The following is a 23,473-nucleotide window of genomic DNA, read 5'->3' as shown; positions in this document are numbered from 1 at the left end:
GCATCGACTCAATGACAGTGAGTTTGGCTTTTTGGTTTTGGAGGGAGAGGCAACAGCCAGATATGCCAGGGTAGAAAGTCATGGTAAGGTATGCTGGTCTCAGATCTCATAGGATCTGTTAGATGGTGCTTTTCTTGTCCCAAGGGGAGTTCTGGAATTAATTATTAATCTTCTTGAGAGTTAATATCTTAAATTTTATTTTAAAAATAAGATGATAAAAAGATGACTCTCTCAATTCTATTTGGCCATGGTTTCAGGAACTGACTCCTTAGCAGTGTAAGGAATATTAGGAAAATATAGGGCCACATTTTCTTCAAATATATATTAATATTTAACTATTAAGCCTAGGTTTTATATATATATTATATATATATGTACACACACATATATATTCCTGATTTACATCCGGGTCCTGTTATATAGACTCAATAGTAAATTGGTTCTGCAAAGGAAATTATTTTTTAACTATAAGTAGTATAAGCTTTTAAATTATGAGTAACATTATTACTTTTGTATGTTCTACTATGTAGACATTAACCTATACTAAATTTGTGAGCAAATGAGTTCAACTTTTCTAGAGGATAGCAAGCATCCTATTTTTTTCATATTAATATTTCAATGACACATTATTTTTACTTATAGCACCATGCAATACTTTACACCTTCAAAATGGAAACTGAAGGTCATATTTAAACAAAAAAAGAAAGAAAAATTCTAATATATTGTTGCAGGAAGACAAAGCTCAATCTGCTCTATTTCTAAAAATAGCAGTGATCCTGCTTCCTGAATGTACTTTCCAAATCGTTTCCTTCTAAACTTAATTTTAAGTGCACTGTTGAACTGCTAAACCCAAGATCTTAAGTAGGTTCAAATCTACCAGCTGTTACACAGCAGGGGAATGAGGCTACCTAATCCCATGAAGATGTACAGTGTCAGAAACTCTGTGCTGGGGTCCTGTATATCAGTAGGTTTATAACAGTGTGGGGGGAGTTTGAATTGCTGTGCGATTTGAAGTCCTTCTTTTTAATGCACCTTTTCTCCTTTCCCCCTAATCCTTGTCCTGTGCTCTTCGTCCCCTCCCATTCCACATTGTTTTGTGGACTTGTCAAGGCAATTTAGTGTATAATAAAGGTTATTTTATGAAAAGAAGGAAGAGATTGTCACAAGGGATACATAACATTGATTTGCCTCATAGACTCAATCTGAAAAAAAAGTTGAATAAATATAAACAGCTGGAGGTGCCAATTTTCATGTCAAAAAATCCAAATTTTCTTTTCTTACCTAGTACTCTTGAAAGAAATCATAGGTACTTCTTATTAAAAGAACTGTTATTTGGGCTATTTATTCCTCACACAGCAAATTAATAGAGAAGTGAAGAGAGTTTTCAGAACGGATCATGTCCCAGCGTGGAATGATTGTGGGAAAGATTAGCCTCTTAGGACCATGTACCTGGGGAGTCAGCTCCTCGGATCCTTCAGCATTTCACTTACTCCTGCAAAGCTCTGCAAATTGCCCCACGAAGTCCACTATTTCAGGTCACAGTATTGTCCCTCTATGTGTGCCGGGGCTTTCTGTATAACTTCTCCAGGAATTCAAAATGAAACCTCAAGTCAAATGTCATTGGATTTCACACACAAAAAATGTCTTGGTCTGAAATCTCTGAATACAGTTCTGGAGAATTTGGCTCTTGGTCCACATTTTGCCCTTCACTTAAGTTATATTATCATTGTAAGATTTTGAGAAAAACTGAGACTTACCATTTGTTTATAAAAGGAAAGTCATATAGGTTGTTTCTTTCATGCAAAGAGCATTATGAGCATTGAGAGTTTCCTTCTTTTATATGATGGCGAATGGAACATCTTATTAGGGAAGAAGGAGATACTGACTGGGCTCACCTAAGGAGGGCCTAGAACCATGAGCTAAGAACCATGTTCCTTCAGTGGTAAAATTCTAAACTTTTGCATAGGACACCAGTTTTAATTCTTACCTAATGTACCTCACACAGCCAGCACTCCTCTGTGAGCAGAGGCTTCTTGGTTGCTATGATATAAATAAGTTTAAACAGAGCTTCTGGACTATGAAAATCAGTCAGTGAAAACCATTTGATCCTAATATGTTGATGCCATTCTTCACTGGGTCACCACTGAGAAAGGGAGTTGATTACAGGACAGGAAATAATAACATGGAAGGGCAAGGAAGTACTACCATAGGAAAATCATTCAAATGTGTCAAAGTCTACATGCTTGTTTGTACTGGGGAAATGTCACGCTGATGTAGAGATTTTTTAATGGAATCTTCAGAGGCAGTCACAAGAATAGTCAAGGAACAAAGAAATGAGAATATGATAAAGGCAAACGTGTATTTTGCATTCTACATACAATTTCATTTTTAATATTCAAAATACAGATAAAAGAGCCTTGATATATGATATTCATCTGTCAGAGATCAATGTTTCAATTGATTATAATGCTTTTTCTTATTGAGTTTTCAGAATAAATAATTTTTAACACATTTAGTTCTTACAGTTTATTTTCTTTTAATTGTACATTTATAAAATATAACATATTGGGAGATAATAGAACCCAAATGAGGAATGGGTTAAAAAAAGCAGGGTTTCTATTATTTGAATAATATTTTCTAAAACACTTGAATATGAGCTATCTAATATATTTCATATTTGCCTAATTTAGGATTAGAACTTTTAGTTTAAATTCATGCTAATGGCAGTGGTTCTTTGGATTTTTTATAATTTATACAAATTATTAAAGAAACTTTTTCTTCCTCACTTACAAATAAATCACAGTTTTTTGTACTATACAGTTTATTTTTATTCTCTGTTGATCTTTGCTGCTCTCCGATTTTCGTATTGCATTTAGTTTAACTTTGCATAATTTTGTTGGTTTTTCTTTATTCTAAGTCTTGCCTTAGGTCTATCTTTTTTTCTATATTTTCAAATAACTAGCGTTAGCTATATTAATATACTGTTGTATTATTGTAGTAATCTCAATCATTTCTATACACATCTTTTTCTCTTCTCTTAATTCTTTGAATTTACTTACTACAGATTTTCCTTTTTCATGCATGGAATACAGTCAGGATTTAAGTATTTTACTTCTTTGTTTAATGAAAACTCTATTTTTCCCTACATCTATTTTTTATGTCTCACACATCAAGATACATAGTTTACAAAATTATCATTTAGTTCTATGAAGTAGTTAATTTTGTTTCCCACTTTTTTCTTTTCCTTCATCTCTCTTTTTTAGAGATAAATGAAGCTCAGACACTATAAGCAACCTTTCTTAAATGAAGATTTCTTACTTTTATGATTATTGATATTTACTTCCAGGTGATTCTTTGGTTTGGGGAGCTGGTCTGTGGAAGTTAACATCATATATAAATTTTATCCCCTGGAAGACATACTTTTGTCATGTTAAGCAAGCAGTACTCTGACATGTGGCAAATGCCTCATAAGGGCCAACTTATCTTTTGTTGAGAACCAGTGGCCAGTAATTGGTGGCAGATTCTGTATTAGAATCTTAATCTGTTAAGGTATAGAAGTGAGTTCTCTACAACAATTATAAGCCATAGATTTAAAATCCAAAATATTATATTCAATAAGATTTTTAAAACCAATAATTTAATATTTTGTTATGAACCTAAAGGTTTTGGCCAAAAAGTAAAAGTCACCTTTATTATGAAATAAATATACTTTCTAATAAGATTTCAAATTTTTCTCTTTTTTTTCAAATATTTCTAAATAAGCATTTTAGTTATCTGCATGATTTTTTCCCATTCAAGGTATATCTATACGATATTTAAACAATCTTTCTGGCAACTTGATATTATATTCTATGGCCCTGATTGTCTGTTTTGAAAACAAGAATGATGCTTGTGTATAAGCTAGATAATTATTGGAGGAGATATGGTAGTTAATATTATAATGTACTGTGAACTCTGAGGACAAGTGCAAAGTAAGCATTAAACGTTGGTAGATAATGGACCGGTTCATTTCAGTACCTGATCTCAATTTGAATATTACCACCCTAAGTGAAATATTCAAAGTCTTTAATAGATAAAGTCAATGACTCTGACACTGTCATTCTCTCAGGATCATTACTCATTAAATTAAAAAAATCTTAAAAAATGAAAGGCTAGGTTATTCTTCTGAAACTCTATATTAAATATGAAATAGGACCAAGGAATTTGTAGAAATTAATTGAAATGTTTCAAAAAGCCCAAGCAACATTGCAGGTGTTTAATTGTGTATGCCAAGAAAATGGGAGGATAGCTCCCTGGACCAGAAACTAGAGGGATCATCATGTTTGTTCCCATGCCTGAGGAAGGACCAACATACTGTAGGAATCATGGCACTGTATCATTCATATCACATACAACTAAAATTTTCCTAGCCATAAATTAAACAATTGCTTTAGCAATACACTGCCAGAGAACTGCTAGAAATGCCAACAAACACAGAAGAAAATTGTGGAAAAGGATATAGCATTGTTGACGTCAGATGGATCTCGGCTGAAAGCAGAGAATATCAGAAAAGTGTTTATTTGTGTTTTATTCACTATGAAAAGCCATTCAATGGTTTCGATCATTATAAATTATGGATAACATTCCAGAACACGTCCTTATGCTTTTGCAGAAACTGTACATAGACCAGAGGCAATTGTGCAAAAGGTAAAAGTATATATTGTATGGCATAAAATCCAGAAAAGTGTGCATCACAATTACATCCTTTCACATACTTATTCTATCTGTATACTGAGAAAATCACCTGAGAAACTGAACTATATGAAGAAAACATGTTATCGGGCTTGAAAGAAGCCTCATTAACAAACTATGATCAATAAAGGACACAATATTGGTTGCTGAACAAAGAATTGAAGCCCCTAATGATGAAGATCATAGACTATAGCTTTCAGAATTTAATTACACACCAGTTAAAGAAAACAAAGTCCTCATAACTGAACTTAGGAACAATATCATTATTCATGTAAAAATATTGAACTTTACAAGATTTCTCTTTTACTTAGATTTACAACGAACACTCATGATAGCATTAATGAATAAATCAAATGGCATATTGCTTTGGGAACATCTGCTCCAGGAATTGATGGAATATCAATGGAACTATTTCAACAAGCAGATGAAGCACTGGAAACCTTACTAGACTGTGTCACGGATTTGGAAGATTACTACATGGTTGACTGACAGGAAGAGATACATATTTTTAGATTCCAAAGAAAATTGACCCAATTGAATTATAAAACAATATCATTGATATTGAACATGAGTAAATTTTGCTGAAGATCATTCAACAATATTTGTATCAGTGAGGACATTAACCAGGAGTTGCCGGAAATTCAGGCCAGATTCAAAAAAGGATGTGAAACAGGTATATCGTTGTTGATATCAGATGGATCTTGCATGAAGGCAGGTATTGCAAAAAAGGTGTTTGCTTGTGTTTTATTGACTTTCCTAAGGCATTCCACTGTGTGGTACCATAATAAACTATGGCTAGCCTTGATAAGAAATGGGATCCCAAAATACTTTATTGTGCTCATAGGGAACTTTTAGATGGATCAAGAGGCAATTGCATGAATGGAATAAGGGACTACTGCATAGTTTAAAATCAGGAAAGGTGAGTATCAGGTTTGTATCCCTCACCATACTTATCCAATAGGTATGCTGAGCAAATAATCAGAGTATCTGGATTCTCTGAAGAAGAATTCTGCTTTAGGATAGGAAGAAGGTTTAGGAACAACCTGTGTTATGCAGATGACACAACATTGCTTGCTGAAAGCAAGGAGGATCTGAAGCACTTGCTGATGAAGGTCAAGAATGATGTTGGTGCCGGATATGGAAACAAATAGGCCTTGTGAAGTGTAGTCAGAATGCTCCTTAGAGGCAAGGATGGCAAGATTTGTCTCAAAAATGTTGACATGCTATCAGGAGAGACCAGTCCCCGAAGAAGGACATCATGCTTGGTAAAGTATTAGGACAGTCGAAAAGAAGACAATCTTGGACAAGGTGGGTGGACAAAGTGGCTGCATCTGTGGGCTGACGCATAAGCACACTTGTGAGGATGGTGCAGGACTGGACAGTAGATGTCCTGTTGTAGGAGTTGGATCTGACCAAAAGGCACCTAACAGACATCACAGCTGCAATACCCCTCTCGAGCACAGGACATAGCAAACATGGCCTGGACTAAGGCAAACCTCACCAAAGCCATGGGATTTTAATAGTCCCATGTACACGAGAAACCTGGACAATGAATAAGGAAGACATGAGAATAATTGAAACATTTGAATTATGGTGAAGACTATCGACAAATCATGGACTACTGTAAGAATAATTAAATATGTCTTGAAGAAGATATCAGAATGTTCCTGAGAAGTGTGGATGGCATGTTTCTATGTCACATACCGTGGATATGTTTTGTGGAGGACTAGATCCTGCAGGAGGGCAGTAAGCTTGGTAAAGTAATGGGTTAGGAGCAGGAAGAAGGACTTCATGGAGAGAGATTTACATCATTATAATAACAGTAGCTTCAGAGATAATGTTACAAAGAAACGTGGGACCCTTCTGTTGTCCTTGGGGTTGCTTTGAGTTTGAACCAACTTCTCAGCACCTAATCATTGGAACTCACTTAACACGATTCTACACTAACTATGGAAAATGTGAAAATTGAAATCTATTTAATAGTTTGCAAAAGTTTTTGAATTGGTCTATTTTAAACAGATTTAAAAATATTTGAAAAAAAATGTGTGAGTAAACCAAAGAGCTTAATTAGTAACATTTTACAAACACTGCATAGTTTAAATAACTAGATTAGTTATTACATTTTTAAGAATACTATACATGAAATTTTTTGAAATTATGAGTACCTACCAAAAATTTAACTTATATTGAAAATAAAACTGCATATCCTTTGCTTGTGGGAGTTGGCTATCAATAATTTTGGGTCAGGTAGTAAACCCATACATTTGTAAGACATTTGATTAGAATTTTAGAACTATGAATTTTTTTCATAGTCATTTCATTTCAGGTGCTTGGGGAATGTACCTAAGCTTCATTTTCTTTAAAGTATTTCCATAAACATTTAGTGAACTATTGCCCATGAAACATTTACTATACTAGTGGGTACTATTATATGTTAGTTGCTATCATCCTTATAATTGAAATTATTATAAACTGGAGAGAAACACAACATAGTACACTTGCTTTTATTCTAAGATGTTTTCTAATAGTCCTGAATATGGTGTGTACCCAGAATCTCCTTTCCAATGATTGAAGTTATTTGGGGCAGGGGGCTTACTTTCCTAGTCACCGTGCTCAGGAAGGGTGAAAGAAGGTTAAACGAAGAAAACAACATTCATGACGAATTGAGAACTGTTCTTAGAATCTGTATTTATGTATGCTCTAGGACAAGTATGCTGCATCATTGGCAAAGTGAGTGCAAGCTCCATCACTGTCACTAATTGCATGGTATGAATTAACAGTAACACAGTTTTCCCCTGAAATTAGATCCTGATTATACTGTTAATGTAACTGTAAACTTTGCTACCAGCAATTTGCAAGGATCTTCATCGCTGACCCTGACCGCCCAGAGTTAATTCCAACTATACTACCTGGTGGGTACCAGACATCAACCTTTTATTTAACTCTTAAACCTAACTGTGTGCATCCCTAGGAGCACATGTACTTTCTCTCTCTCTCTCTCTCTCTCTCTCTGCGTGTGTGTACAAGTAAACATTGCTGGCCATCCAAATACAATCTGTGAAACAGGATTTCTAGGTTGACGTGGATGTTGCATGAACAGTATATTAAAACATTATGAGATCTGCCTTCTGATCGACCTGGAGGCCCTGCTGCAGCTGTGTTAGTAGTACTGACTGCGCGGTGGCGGGGATGCATTGGGCTGCTAACCACAATCATCAGTTTGAAACCACCAGCAGGGCTGGTGGGAGAAAGACGGGGCTGTCTGTTCCTGTAAAGGGTTTCCATCTACGAAACAGACAGGGAAGCTCCACCCTGTCTTACAGGGTCGCCAGGAGTTAGCACTGACTCAGTGGCAGCCAGCCTGGTTTGGGTTTGGTGCTACTGTTTTAGTTGCTGGTGGAGATAGATGGCCACACTGTCTGTGGCAGTGGTGGTGGCTGATAGAGCACTGAGGGCATACGAGCAAGAAGCAAGTGGGGATGGAATGAGGCACACCAACTTTGTCTGTTATGCTTCCAAGCTAGGGAGCAGTAGTACCCCAAGGCTGTAGACCCCCACTGCCAGATGCCTCCCCAACAAAGCCCAAGGGCCCACAGCCAGAGCCATGTCCTGTCTGTCTCCAGTCAGGAAAGAACAAATAAAGGGAGATTTGCTCTCTTTTAAAAAATTATAAAAGGAAACTTTTATACAACTATAATGAAAAGAAAAAATATAAAGAAACCTTATGAGTCTTCATACATATATGCCTAAATAGACTGTAAGGGATTTATAGATACACATACACACACGAACATAGAGGGGCTTCCAAGTTTTTGTGGAAAAGACCAATTAAGAAAAAGGAATGCTACTGAAAATGTTTTAAAGGTCACAAATGAACTAATATATGTGTGTATATATGTATACACATGCACAATTATATGCACACACATGCATACATATATGTATTCATTCATGGGAAATTTTCATTGTCTTTTAATGCCATTTTTCCATGGACTGCTCAAATCCCCTGAAAATGTGTTTCTCTTAAAAGTGTAAGACAAAACACTTAAAAAAATTTTTTTAACATAAAACAATCAAACTTTACTAATTTGTAATTTTTGATTTATCAATAGCAATTTTTATTATTCAGAATGGATATGTATAAATTCTTTAGTAATTAACATGACAATGCTGCTTTTGGTTCAATTTCTATTTATTTATAATATATTTTACTCCCATATTTAAATTTATTTATTTTACTCATCATGGCTATGCTTAATATAAGGAGTGGATAATCTAAGAAATTGTTTCTTGTGTATCATTTAGGCTTTCTATAAGACACTAAAAATAATTAGTTGTCAAGCATCATCAACTTTATATATGGTTACTTTGAGGCATTCTTTATATATATATATTTCATATATTCATATGTTTATATAGATTCAAATAATTTCTACTCTCCAGGAAATTATATTGTATTAAGGATGCAAGACACACCCTCATTGGGTCAGTGGCACCGGGACTGCAGCAGGAAAGGTGAAAAAACTGAGAAAACTTTTGAGAGTAAATGTTTTCTAACTACTTTATTTAGTGGAAATATTTCCAAATGTAATTCCTGTACAGAAATTTTGTTCTAAAATACTGTTTTAAGCACATAAAAATATATACAATCACCCAAAGCATATACCTATTATATTTACAAAAGAAATTTGGATTAATGATTATTTATAACCCTTAGCCAAAACCAAACCCAGGGCCATCAAGTAGATTCAGATTCATGTCATTGTTGTCGTATGTTGTGAAGTTGGTTCCAACTCATAGCAACTGTCATAGAGTGTATTAGTCTAGGTACTTTGGAGAAACAAATCCACAGCAACTCACGTATAAGAGAGAGTTTTATGCAAAGAAAATGTGCATCACGAAAACATCCCAACCCAATGCTGCCCAAGCCCACAAGTCCAACATTAACCCATACCCAACACCAGTCCACAAAGTCCTTCACCTCACAAAACAGAGGCAATAATGCCGACTGCAGGAGGAAAGCTGAGTCAGTGAACGTGTAAGCATCTCAGCACTGGCAGGGGTCTCCACATGGCTGCTCCAGCACCCAGGGCTGCATAGGGATAGATCCATGCGGCTTCTCCTTGGGGATGTCTTGTAGGAAATCCATCTTGCAAGCTGAAGCAGGGAACTGCTAAGGCAGCTGCACCTGGTGCAACCATCACAAAACAAGAGACCCGAGAACTAGAAAGGCGAGGCTTCACCACCCATTTATCCCTCCGCCTTTCAACCAGCACCACATGTGATTATCAGCCAGGCTGGCACAATTAACTAACTCATAGAGTAACTCACAGAGTTACTGTCTCAGAAACACGCAGGGGCCATTTGACCTTGACCTATTGGTACAACAGAATGAAATGCTGCCTGTTCTGGCACCATCTTCACAATCATTCCTATGTTTAAGCCCATTGTGGCAGCTACTGAGTCAGTCCGTCTTGTAGAGGACCTTCCTCTTGTTGGCTGCCCCTCCACTTGCCAATCGTGATGTCCTTTTCTAGAGACCCATCTCCTCTGATCACATGTCCAGGGCACTTGTGCAAAGTCTCTCAATCCTTCCCTCTAAGGAGCATTCTGGCTGAAGTTCTTCCAAGAGAAAGCTGTCTGTTCTTTTGTCAGTCAGTCCAGGGTACTGTCCATTTTCTTTGCCACCACCAATTCTTCTTCAGTCGTCCTTATTCAGTGTCCAACTTTCACGTGCATATTAGGCAATTGAAAATATGATGGCTCGGGTCAGGCACACCTCAGCTTCAAAATAACCTGCTTGCTTTTCAACATTTTAAATAGGTCTTGTGCCATAGATTCACCCAATGCATTGTGTCCTTTGATCTAATGTATAGGCCTCATATAGTTTCTGACCATTAAACAAATACTTATTTGTGTTTTCAGAATCTTTACATATGTTTTCTCAAGCATAATTTTCTTTGTGTAAAAGTTGTTGTCAGCTTAAATTCTTCATCATTCAACTGTTCACCTGTATTAATACTTTTTGCAGTTTTATAAAAACTAAATGGCTTATAAATAATAATTACTTATTTAACCATATATAATTTTGGAGGAAATGCTAACTTTTGTATTTGTTCGTATCTTTGCCAATATGCCTATTATTCACATACCAATTATATTTTACAAAATAAATATGGTACAAACTCATAGATCAGATTGACATTTTTTGTGTTATAAAGCAAATAAGCATGGTCTAAAACGACACCTATTCTCACTGCCATTGCGTTGATTCTGACTCATAAGGATTATGTGCAATGTGCCACCAGGATTCTTAGAACTTGAGAGAGCTTTCCTTGGAAAACATATATTTATAACCCATCTACTAGTGCTGCATGCTGTGCTGTTAACAGCAAGGTCAGCAGTTTGAACACACCGGCTGTCCACAGGGAAATGACTGGAGTAGAGGTCTTTCGACTCCTCTAAAGAGTTACTGTCTTGGAACTCCCGGGTGCCATTCCAATCTGCCCTATAGGGCCACTGTGAGTCCGCATTCACCTGATGGCAGGGAATTTGGTTTGAATTTATAAGTTGATATGTTTGTGTGAAGATAAGATTAAGCTAAATAATAAGATATTACATTTTAACCTAACTATGTAACATAATTGACTTTGTAATGTAGAGCGTTATCTTTAGATGCAACTTGGTGTGTGTGTGTGTGTGTGTGTGTGTGTGTGTGTGAAGGGTAATACTGTAGTAATTATTTCATCCTGACAAGTGGAATCTGCTTTTCACCTTGAACTTGCAAAATAAAACTAACAGCGAGAAAACATGAAAATAATAATACCTGGGAAGCAACTAGATGCTGTGTTATCATATTTACCACCAAAGTTATAAATATTGCTTTTGAGAAACTTTATATAGCTCAAAAAAGTCTCAGACCATTAACAATGTGCTAGACTGGTAATATGTGTGCATCAATACAAAGACTAAATAGAAAACTACACTATCCTTTTGGAAAGAGCAGGCAAAACCAAGGACCTTCTTTCCTGAAATTCTGCATACGCACTCAGTGATTGTTTTCAGTGTCTGAGATGTATTATGAAGCACTGGTTGTACTCCTTAAATATGACTTCTGGTAGCACAGTGCTTAACATGCAAAAGGCCAGTGGTTGGCATCCACCAGTAGCCCCCTTGGTTAGAGATGTGGAAGTCTGCTTCCTTAAATATTTACAGCATTGGAGAGCAGGTGGGGTTCTACTCTGTCATATAGGATTGCTATGCATTGGAATGGAGTTGATGGCTCTGGATTTGGGTTTGATTTCCTCCTTTAGTACGAAGTCAAATTTAAGTTGAGATTTTACAGTTGAAGAGCAAAGTAAATAAATAACTGGGATTTGAAATGTTGGCTAGGATTTGGACTTCTTTGCTTATACTATTTGCAGAAAGATGAACTGTTTCTTCTGTATATTTCCTTGCTGTTTGCAGAGAGATGAACTGCTTCTTTGTGCGTTTCCCTTCGGTATATCTTAATTCACCACCAAAGTGACTAATTTGTCATCATTTCTGCAGGTTTCTGCCATTTAGTAAGCCAGCTTGACGTTTCAAGCAACTTTAAGTGCTCGGTCAGGTAATAGTCCAATGCCTCCATTAACATTGGATTACCAATACTCACCAGGAGCCAATACTTCACCTGCTCTGAAAGGAGCTGGAGACGAAAGAAAAGACCTTTAAGAAAAGACCCATTTAGAACTCATGACAAGCTGAACATCTCTGTAGAAACATACATCACTTCTTTGTGAATAGACATTTAGATTATCTGGTTTAAAATGAATTAAGCAGCTCCAGTATAGTAAATTTATATCATTCTTCCTAACAAACTGCTGTGGAAATTACTTTAAAAAGTCAAATAGTATTAAATTCACATATAATGTTTAATTTAGATTTACATAAGAACCCCCACACATTAAAATAAATGTTTATGAAAGTACCAAAATTGAACTAATATCTAAGTTCTAAATATTTTCAGAAAAGGTTAACTTAAAAGTAGAATTCTATCTGGCCCAGAAATGACAGTCCTTAAGTTCATTTTCTTCATATAGTTATTTTTTATTAAAAATTAATACTGTGGTTGTTAACTATTTAATATTATAATTAGGAAGTACTCATTTATACATATACAGCTTTATTTGAGACAAAATGTATTTAAACTTATCTCTCTGGTCTGTAACTGGCTGCAGACAAGTTCTCTTGATATTTAGATTTTTGTGTTGATATGTGCATATTTATGATGAGAAAAACTGTAAAAAAATAAATTATCTTTCAGTTATATTTTTCCACAAGCTTTTTGAAGTCCTCTCATATATATAGAATTCTTTACATCTCATATATATAGAATTATTTTTTGTATGCATTTAGCCATACAGTAAAGGAGGAGTAGTGTGGGGGGAGACTGTTCAAAACACTTAAGTACAATCCTTGCAAATATAAAACAATTGTAAGAAGCATATTTTTCACACTGTAAACCTGGTCTCACATAAATTAATGTTCATCTTCCTATGTCTTAGTAAAGGAACTAGCCATACTTGTTAGAATCTGACATACCTGTACTGTGGTACATGAAAGTAATTGCTTCTAGAATTCCAGTTTTTACATGCATGGGTTTATTTCAGGAAAAATATATTTAAATATGTCTTGTGCTCAGTGAATGACTGCACAAGAGCTCTCTGGGTAATATACTTGCTTCTCCTAGCTAAAGTACCTTCAAGTAAAGGTTCACCCAAAACACAGTGTAGGGGGATGCTGGCCAGTTAAATGCAAGGCAGAAAGGTCAGCTCCAAAGGTCAGGGAAATGGTCTGTTTGTGTTGCCAAAAGGTCATTGATAGATTTTCTTAAAGACACAGGCCATTCTGAATGTGCTTTATGAAGAAGTTCTAAGAAAATTGAAAGCTGCATTTATGAGAAAAAGTCCAAGAAACTTGTTTCAAGGGATATTTTCCCCATGATCGCAGTGTACCTTCTCATTCTAAGAGGGCTACCAGTGCTGTCCTGAGAGAACTTCAGTGGGAACCATTACTCCTTTGACCTGCAGCTCATCTTTTTCCTTAAGAATTCTGTTGTTACTCCAGCTCCAAGAACACACAGAGTCCTTGGAAGATGCCAAAACTACCAGTTTTGAAGTTGTATAGATTAAAAAGCATAGAAACTGTGTCTTCAGATGTGTATAGACGTAGCTGGAGGATATGTCCAGAAACAATTCTTTCACATTTTGATGTTTTCCCTTATAAATGTTACTATGACTTTATAGTATTATATTTTACTTACCCTCCTGTGGAAATATTTGGATATATATCATATAATTATTTAATAAGAAATAATACAGGCTACTGTCTAAAGATTGAAAATGATAAATATTGTTGGGGTTGTAATAAATAAAAGACAAAGAAAATAGTGATATTTACTGATATATCCCTGTTAGCCAACATGATTTAGGTGTTTTTACATGGATAAGATGATTTATCCACATGTGAAATTTCTTACAGATAGATAATTTTATTATTGGATTTTACAAAGGATGCACATAATTTAGAATTTTATTACCTTGCTCAAAGTCATATAGTTACCAAGTGACTGAGACAAATTTAAAATCAATCTTTGCTTAATCTAAGCACTGCTAACACCCAAACAATAGGTTTGTCACAAGACTTATCAGCATCATCAATATTTCTGTATGGATGGAAAATGTAATAATCATCTATTAGGAGTTATGCTAGTTTTTCAGAAATAATCTTCATTGTTCCTGTTAATAGATGTTTTACCTTATTCTTTGAAAATAAATATTGAATTCACTACTCTATAAGATTGGGAAATCCATATTCCTTAAAAAATGACAAGAAAGAAGGAAGGAACTGAAAGGGCAAAAGGAACAAGGAAATAAAATAACAATTATTTTTCCACATACTGTATCAAGTACTCTCAGAAAACCTTTATCATTACAACTCCTGCTGCTCATTAAATATTTTCAAAATAGTATTTCCTATAAATCCAAAGGTTTGAGAAACCCAATGTATTAGCCAGTTTGTCCTGCAAGAGCATTTTCTACTTAACTATTTTCCCCCAAGATGCTCCAAAGGGTCGTTTGATGTATGATTCATTACTTCCATTTGCAAGGAACTTCCTTCCTGCTCGGCTACATGCTACTTCCAGGACAGTGTGTTTCAGTAATAAATAAAGTGCATGCTTTAAGTGAAAGTGTATATTTTTCAAATACATAAGTATGCCCTATTTCTAGAGGGCATGGCAGAATATTTATGTTATTGCTTAATGGCCACATTCACTTCTTTCTAGGAGCAATTTTTGATGAATCTGCCAAAAAGGATGATGAGGTATTTCGCACAGCAGTTGGCGACCTCAACCAGAATGAGGAGATACTGCAGACAGAGAAAATCACATTTTCAGTGACGTTTGTTGATGGAAACAATCCTTTTCAAGCAGTCCAGGAAGGTAAGGCCCCTCAGCGCTGTGCTTTTCTGGTTGGCCTTTTAGCTTCAACTGAAATGGTGCTACAATTTAGATGTGTAAAAGTCCTAGAGAGTGGACATTTTGTGTCCTTTTCCCCCTAATGTGTGTTGCTTTTCTTCAGGAGAGCAATGTTGCAGATATTAAGTCTGTATTCCCCTCATTGAACGGCAAAGATTGAGAAGTTATCACTTTGATTGAAATATAATATGAAACATGTATAAGGAAAGGCTTTGAAACAGTTTCATGACTTAGTTGTAAATAGAAAGTTCTGGAAAGGTGTGGTTCGATATAAGAGATCTTAGTTTGTGCTGCTCTAAGATAACTGCCACCTTGAGTGCTACATGTTGCAATGACTTTTCAGGTGTATCCATGACATTGTATTGCTGCGAAGAAAACCTTCAGACTCCAAGTACAAATCAAAGATATGCACAAGCACTGTAACCTATCAACTTCTGCAGTAATATATATACATATATTTCTATGGGGTGTTGAATATTAAAGTACTTTCCTCCATTCACTGTGATCTGACCTATTTTATGGGCACAGAAAGATACAAGGAAAAGTTGATTTTATTTTCCTGTAATATTCATTCCTATGAAGGAAGATTTTTATTGAGAGCTTAGACTAATAGAATTCTATTTTGGATAACATTAATCTATTCAAATATTTAGCCCTGTGTGCTTGGTAAAGCAGTCATTGTTTATAAAAATCACTTGTGGCTGGCCTTTTTATTTTATTAAAATATTACATTTATTTTATGTTACAAGTACACAATTTAATTAGTTGAATGAAATGTGTCACTAAAAATTTAATGGGGATTTAGAAGGTAAAAAAGATAGGTGCAATGTTCAATGAAATCCAGTTTGGTGATAGCTGTTTTTTTTTAAGTCAAGTTTTGAAGAAGTAGGGAAACATAATTGCATGAAAAGGGTTCCATTTTCATTTATTTTTATTACTCCAGATTTATATTTCAGACCAGAAGCATTGGCTATTCTTGAATCTTACGTATGCTTAGTTCAATCAATTAGAAACTAATATAATGAGTGTTGTTATAAAGGATTATCCTTCTTGTTAATTTGAAACAGTGGAGGAAAAACCCATTTTTAATGAAATGAATATAATTGTTATAAATGAAATCCTTTTTATGCAAGCACAGCATTTTAATTTTTAATGAGGAAATATCTATGGGAAAAGCTCGATTAGAATAAGTTTCCTACTGATTAAATTTCAAATATAGAGTGGTCCTGGGAATTGAGGGCTATAAATAATAACTTGGTGGTACATTTTCTATGTGGTTGTTGATGGGCTAAGTTGGTTCTGACTCATAGTGACCCGACGTGCAACAAAATGAAGCACTAACTGTTGTGGGCCATTCCCACGGTTGTTCTTACGTTTGAACCTGGCCAAACAGCCACTGTAGCAAATCACCTTAGAGAAGGTCTTCCACTACCAAACAGGTCTTCCTCTACAGAACAGTACTTTACCAAACAGGATATCTTTCTCCAAGGACTGGTCTCTCCTGACTGACAACATGTCCAAAGTGTGTGAGAGAAAATCTCACTGTTCTTGCCTCTCAGAAGTATTTTGGCTGTATTTCTTCCCAGACAAATTTATTTCTACCTATGTGAGTTCTTGAATTTAGCTAGTAGCACAATGTTTAGACAATACAATATGTACACAACTTTATTGCATTAATTTTAGAAAAATAATCTTTCCTTTGCAAATTGTAATTTCTAAAAAGAATAAATCACTCTTGTATGACATCATAATTCTCTCCTGCTCATTAAGTTATCTTAATTTCTTAATCTTCTGCTAACTTTTTCAGTAAAAGTCATATTGATGACATCTTTGTCATCAATTCACATTTACTAATATTTTATTTCTTAGAAGATAGTTTTATGGAGAGAATGGAAACATTTTCAGGTACTGAAAAACTCATTATAAAAGTTCAACAGAGCTATTTAGTATTTTTCCAAATTAATGTTAGAATTCAGGAGAGAATATGCCAGACAATAATAACATAACATTAAGGAACACTATACAATACTTTCTTAAAACATATTTACTAGAATAGAGATGCTATTCACATATAAGAAATAACTATTAATTTTTTTGTTTCAACCCATACTTAGAATTTTTAATATTTATTTTAATTTGGAGTTATTAAATGTATCATTCCATAGTACAATCACGTCAAGCAATATTGTACAATTTCTACTACATCAGTTTTGGAGCATTCTTTTTCTCTCTGGACTCCTTGGCATCGTCTCCCTTTAAGACCCCTCACCCCACCCCAAAGTTCCCCCTACCCCTGAAACCCTTATTCTGCTTGCTGTCCCTATATATTCATCAATCTTGGGTTTCATACACCGCAAAACAGAAAGACACGTCTTCAAGAGGGTGACCCCCCCAATGGCATAACACTTCTGAGATACACCCTTATATGAGCAAACAAACAATAACACAGAAAATCCTCCCTCTGATGCATGCTGGACCTGATCAGGTTTTCAGCCCCTAGTTCTGTTCCTGCGTAGCCTTTATAGCGACCAGAATCAGGTCCCTAAATAAGTAAGGGTGACTTTGTGTCTGTGACTATCTTCTAAGTAAGTAAATATCCATAAATGTGAGTTGACTGCAAAGATGTGTTAAAATACGTTCCTTGACTGAAAAACAAATTGAAAGTAGTTGGTAATTAAAAATCAAAATAAAGCAATTGGTGGGGGGATTATAACATCATAAATTTGTCATTCACATTTTTAAGAGATTACATTTTAAAAAGAAAAGATCACTTATTGAAATAATACAATAGAGTTGTTTATATATTGCTTTGTCTAACCATTCTGCTGCTATGTAAACTCTGAAAACAAAAATGTCTCTCAAAAGTACTATTGTTGAGTTTTTTCTTTTTTTAAATGATTCTCTGTATGAAAAAATCAGAGTTGGTGGAGCTAGAGAGTAAGGAAGGCCAAAGAAGAATCACTGCACTTAAATTATGGTGCTGGCAACAATATTTAGTCATCGGTTGCCAGAAGACTAAATAGATCTGCTTGGAAGAAGCACAGCTAGAATGCTTCTTAGAAGTAGGTATGGCAAGACTTGACTTCACATACTTTGTGTATGTGATCAGGAGAATCAGGTCTCTGGGAAAGGACATCATACCTAGTAAAGTGGAAAGGGTATAAAAAAGAGGAAGACCCTCACGGAAATAGCGGTTGCAAGTCGGAACCAAACATAGCAGCCATTCTGAGGATGACACAGGACTGGGCCCGGTTTCGTTCTGTTGTACACAAGGTCACTAGGAATCAGAACTGAGTGGATGGCTCTCAATATCAACAATAAGACACTCCTGTGTCTCCTGAAAGTAATGGCTACTTTTTAAAATACCATTCAGCTCTTAGTTGAAACAATTTTACTATGGCTTAAGATATTTGGAAATATCATAATATTCCTTGAGGTAAAATAAGGAATTGCATTGTAAAAATGTATATTACAGTTTAGACTATGCATTTAGAAATATGAGTATTGTTTCTCATGCAAAATTTTTGAGTGCATATGTGTATCAGGGAGGATGCAAAGCAAGCCTACGTTGGTTTTGTATATCATAATTCTGCAAAAAGAGATAGAAATAATTGCTCTTATTAGAAAAAATACCTTAAATTGAAATGCAAAATGACAAATAGTGTAAGTCCTGAAAGGTCACCAGTGATTTAATTTGAAAGAAATAGGATCAGCTATCATAATTATTCTTCTGTTACATTGCAAACTACTGTAAAGAGTGCAGAGGGTTATAATAGACAATACTGGGTTATGAAAAATACCCTGTGCTTCTAAAATAGAAAATCTTGAGTCAGCGTACCAAAGTAAGAGGCAGAAGTTAGTCCTCCATATTGACAAGGGCAGTACTGTTAAGTTAAAACATAAAATTAAATCAAATTTTAATTTTAATGTTGTAATCGTTAAAGCTGTTCATCTTCCAAGTTTCACCTTGCTTTAACTTCTACTTAGACCTTTACAGACCTCAATCTGTATAGTGATTGTTCTCAAAGAGTATCGTGAAAAGTAGGTATCTCACAGCACCATTGTTGCAAGTTGAATTTAACTCGTAAAGTTCCAAAATAAAATGATTTGAAACGTATGAATGCGAAAGTTTAGTTTAGGAAAGAAGTTTTATTTCTTTGTAGTTATACCTAAAATATATCCAAGCATTTCTTATGTATAAATGTAGTACCAGGGGAGGAGGAGGCCCGAATGTAAGGGAATCTAAGTAGATAAGGCACATCTCCCAAACACCTTGCCATTCACTGAGAATCTTCCTGTTGCCATAGGCTAAATCTGAACGGTCTTGTTCAAAGAGGATGCACACGCAATAGAATGATTTATGTGGTCACATTACTTGGTACTTTATTTCAGAGCTTAGTCTCGTAATTTATATCCCCCTAGGCATTAGGAATAGATTTTTACTCTCTTAAAAATCTTATTGCCACAATATTTAGATGGGACTCTACAATTTAGTGTTTCAGTCGGCGTACTTCATTATTCTATGCTGTTACATGGGCCATTTTTGGATACATTTGTAATTCCAACTTTGTTTTCCGTGAGTTCCTTCATGCCAGACAGGGTTTGGGACCTGGTGGGTCTAGAAGCCGACAGGCAATGTGTGTGCAGGCGTGCTGTGATTAGGGGTCTTCAGGTCAGTTCTAGCTCACGGGCCCCTACGTTCAATAGTGTGAAACGCCGCCCGTGCTGCAGGCCGGCACCGCCCTCCAATTGTTCTCTTTGAGTCCAGTGTTGAAGCCCCTGTGTCGATCCATCTGCGAGGCTTTCCTCTTTTTCTCTGTCCTTCTCCTCTACCTCATTCCATGTCTGTTTCCAGGGATCGGCCTCGGCTGCTAACATGTCCAAAGCAGGTACGCTTTTCTTCCCTGACTCCTATGTTTCTTTATTTATTTCTCATTCCTCTTCATGGCCATCTCTGTAATACGAGCTGTGCTTTGAACCGAGCCTTCTTGCCAGGTGTTCTGTGTAACCCATTCACGTCTAAGCCTGTGAAGTGCTGAAGGGACGTCTAATGCGTCTCTGCCTACCCTGGCAACAGGAGTGATATTTTTTGTCCAAGCTGTTTCTAACCCTTCATCTATTTCCCATGAGTCTGAGATATGTGTGTTGCTTTGACAGTCCAAAGCAATTTTCAGTAAGTCTTGGATCACATTTCTTTTTCTCCTGCCCACCAGTCTGTATTTATGTGAACTTTCACCCATCACCACTAGTGGCAAAACCAACCGTACAGATGGACCCGAGTAAACATCTCACACTGGTCCTTTCCTCTGAAGATTTGAATGTTAAGAGGAATTAGAATCACATAGAGCAGTGGTTCTCAAGCTTCCTAATGCTGCGACCCTTTCAGACAGGTCCTCATGTAGTGGTGACCCCCAACCACAACATTATTTTCGTTGTTACTTTACAACTGTAATTTTCCCACTGTTATGAATCGTAATATAAATATCTGATATGCTGGATACATTTTCATTGTTACAAATTGAACATTATTAAAGCAGAGTGATTAATCAAAAACAATATGTAATTATATATTGTGAAAGATTTATTTCTAATTACAAATAAATGAAAATTTGTCTTGTAGCATGGGAAACAGTCTTCACGCAGGGCACTCGTATGTGGGCATATCTGCATGTGGGCGGACCCACCTGGAGAAGGATAGAGGAGCGCTGTCTTGGTTCCTAAGGCCATCAGAAATGTGTTTTCTGATGGTCTTAGGCAAAAAGGGTCCTTTGACGCCCAAAGGGGTTGCGACCCACAAGTTGAGAATAGCTGATATCGAGTTTGGTTTTGAATGAGAGCACTGAGTCAAATTATGCTCATCAATTAGCAATTAAATTAAGGCCAATTCAGGGTGGGACAGTAACAATGGGAGATTAGCAAGGAAAGAGAAGGAGGTGACTTGGTCTGAATTTAGGAAGCTCTAACCATGTACTTGAGGAGAGCTGTGGGTGTTTTAGAGCAGGAGAAGACATGCTGTCCTTTCTGTTTCACCTGTCATGTGAAGTTTTAATTGTGCTAATAACAGAAAGGGACAAGACATTCTAGCACTTTAAATGTTTACTTTGGAAAAGAGGTAATTTCCTCTCTCTTTTCTCATTGCTTTTCTCTCAAATGAAAGCTAATAAAATACCAATTGACTCTGGTTTTCTTTGTTTTTTTCCCCCTCTCGGATTTATGTTTGCGTTGCTGCATTTGTACACTTTTCCTTTAACTTATTTAAACCTGGTCCCTTAAAATCGCAGGTGTATAATTCAGTGAATGATTGAAATTCCTGTTTATAGATCTCTGTAGCGTAATTTTATGCTTTGCTGCTTTGACGCTTTAAACCTCACTGTCTGCATTGTATAACTATTTTGTAAGTTACCTCATAAAATATATATTTTAGCAATATGTGCATCTGTAAATTTTGGTTTATTTAGATCAATCTTTAGCAGCTTTATGAAAGCACGTGAAAATTTGTTCTTTTTGTGTCACTTAAATGTTCTTTTTACCTACCAATTTATTTTCTCATAATATTAACACACTACTTTCTTCTCTTTCTGCCCCTATAGATGTAGTGCATGATTATGGCAGCATAATTCAGTTTTTAATAGGTCTTTTATGATACTGACTTGTAAAAGAATCACTTAAATGTCTTAAAGTAACTCTGAATATATCGTTTATTAGATTAAAAACCACACTTACCTATGTTCTGCAGTCATAATGAGAGTTCACTGTGTAGTCATAAAAAGAGTTTAAGTTCATGTTGACAAATTAAAAATGACTGTATTATAGTCAGACTATTTTAACCATAGCAGTGCTGTGTCCTTGAAACTGATGTGCATGTTTTTAAAGGATTCAGTTTACTGGCTTAATTTTGAATAAAGAATGACCTGGAACCTTTCAAACCATTTTTTTGGTAAGTGCTTAGAAATTGTTAAGTTTATGAGAGGCATTAGATACATACTCTATTAGGACTCCTGCAACACTTTGTTGAATTATCTTGCAATTTTCCGAAGATTTGCCACTGTAACACTCACATTTAAAGGGAATACATACAATGCTAATGTGCAAAAGGAAATTGCATATTGTGAGGAATGAAAATGAATCAGCAAGTGCTGTGGGGGTGACTGTAAGCCTTCTGCCTTGAGCTTATTAGTGGCCATCCTCTACCTGATGCTGGTCTCCCTCACTGGGGTAACTTGGCCTTTACTCTAGCTCCATGTGCTCGGTCTCGTGTATGTTCACCACAACCGTTGCCCCTTCATTCAGCTCCCTTTAGTCTTCAATTCCAAGGGATGCCCAGTCCAGTCCAGTTTACTTTGCAAATCGAGTCATTTCCTCTTACTTCTATCCTTAATTTTCTTTCCAGATATGTTAACGAAGATACTAATTGGCTCATTCTTTTCCTTTTTTCCTTTTTTCTGGTGATTTGTTTTTGGTATGCCTTTATTTGTATGGTTGCCCCTTATCTCATTTAAATACATCTCCCTTAAAGTCATAGGTGTCGAATTCAGGTCTCAGTAGATTGACACACAAGCTTATAGACATCTGTTATCTCTGCATCCCTGAACATGAGGCCCAGTACAGATTCTCAGTACAGTCCCAGGATGCGCATGAAACTAATTAACTTGCTCGATGATGCCCCTACATGGCACAAATAGTTAGGCACTGAAGTACTATTCAAAACAGGTGCATTTCAAAGCCAGCCAGTGGTCCCTACGAAGTAAGGCCTGGTGATCTGCATCCAAAACCTTAAGCCTTGAAGGTCCTATGGATTGACATGAATTTGGATTGACGTTGTTGCACCAACAACAAGAATAGCACCGTTCACTGGATTGAACAATAAACGCCTGGGACATGGAATTAGATAAAGCTGCCTGTATGTAAATTGTACTTCACTTCTCTTTTTTTGGTTTGGTTTTCAACAAAGTATCCAATACCTTTGAGCCTTAGTTTTTTCCTGTGTAAAATGGGAAAGATTTGACACCCTATAGGTTCTCATAATTATATGGCCATTATATGATAATGACATGGGCTTCATGTCATTATCATATAATGTATAGCAAGTGCCTTTCTCTACTAATCTAAGTACATGTCAGTAGTAGTAAAACATAGGATATTTTATCACAGTGGTGCATATCCATTGGTACATTTCAGTCCGTCTCTGACTTTTCCTTTCCATACATTCTCTACCACATATAC

At 35.8% G+C, this 23,473-nt stretch overlaps 1 protein-coding gene across 3 annotated transcripts in view; it reads left to right on the top strand.

The window, feature by feature from the left end:
- The window catches only part of GRID2 (glutamate ionotropic receptor delta type subunit 2), a 1,637,701-nt gene that overhangs the window by 300,087 nt on the left and 1,314,141 nt on the right, over nt 1-23,473 (top strand). For all 3 annotated transcript variants that reach the window (XM_045284270.1, XM_045284271.1, XM_004703263.4), the window contains exon 2: nt 15,059-15,214. In XM_045284270.1, coding sequence (XP_045140205.1) covers nt 15,059-15,214 — 156 coding nt within the window. The remainder of the gene's footprint in view (nt 1-15,058; nt 15,215-23,473) is intronic.

The sequence above is a fragment of the Echinops telfairi genome, unplaced genomic scaffold (genome assembly GCF_000313985.2).
Source record: "Echinops telfairi isolate 266 unplaced genomic scaffold, ASM31398v2 ScPeMD7_7468;HRSCAF=8506_0, whole genome shotgun sequence".
Classification (NCBI taxonomy): Eukaryota; Metazoa; Chordata; class Mammalia; order Afrosoricida; family Tenrecidae; genus Echinops; species Echinops telfairi.
This window is presented reverse-complemented; position numbering and strand designations above follow the sequence as displayed.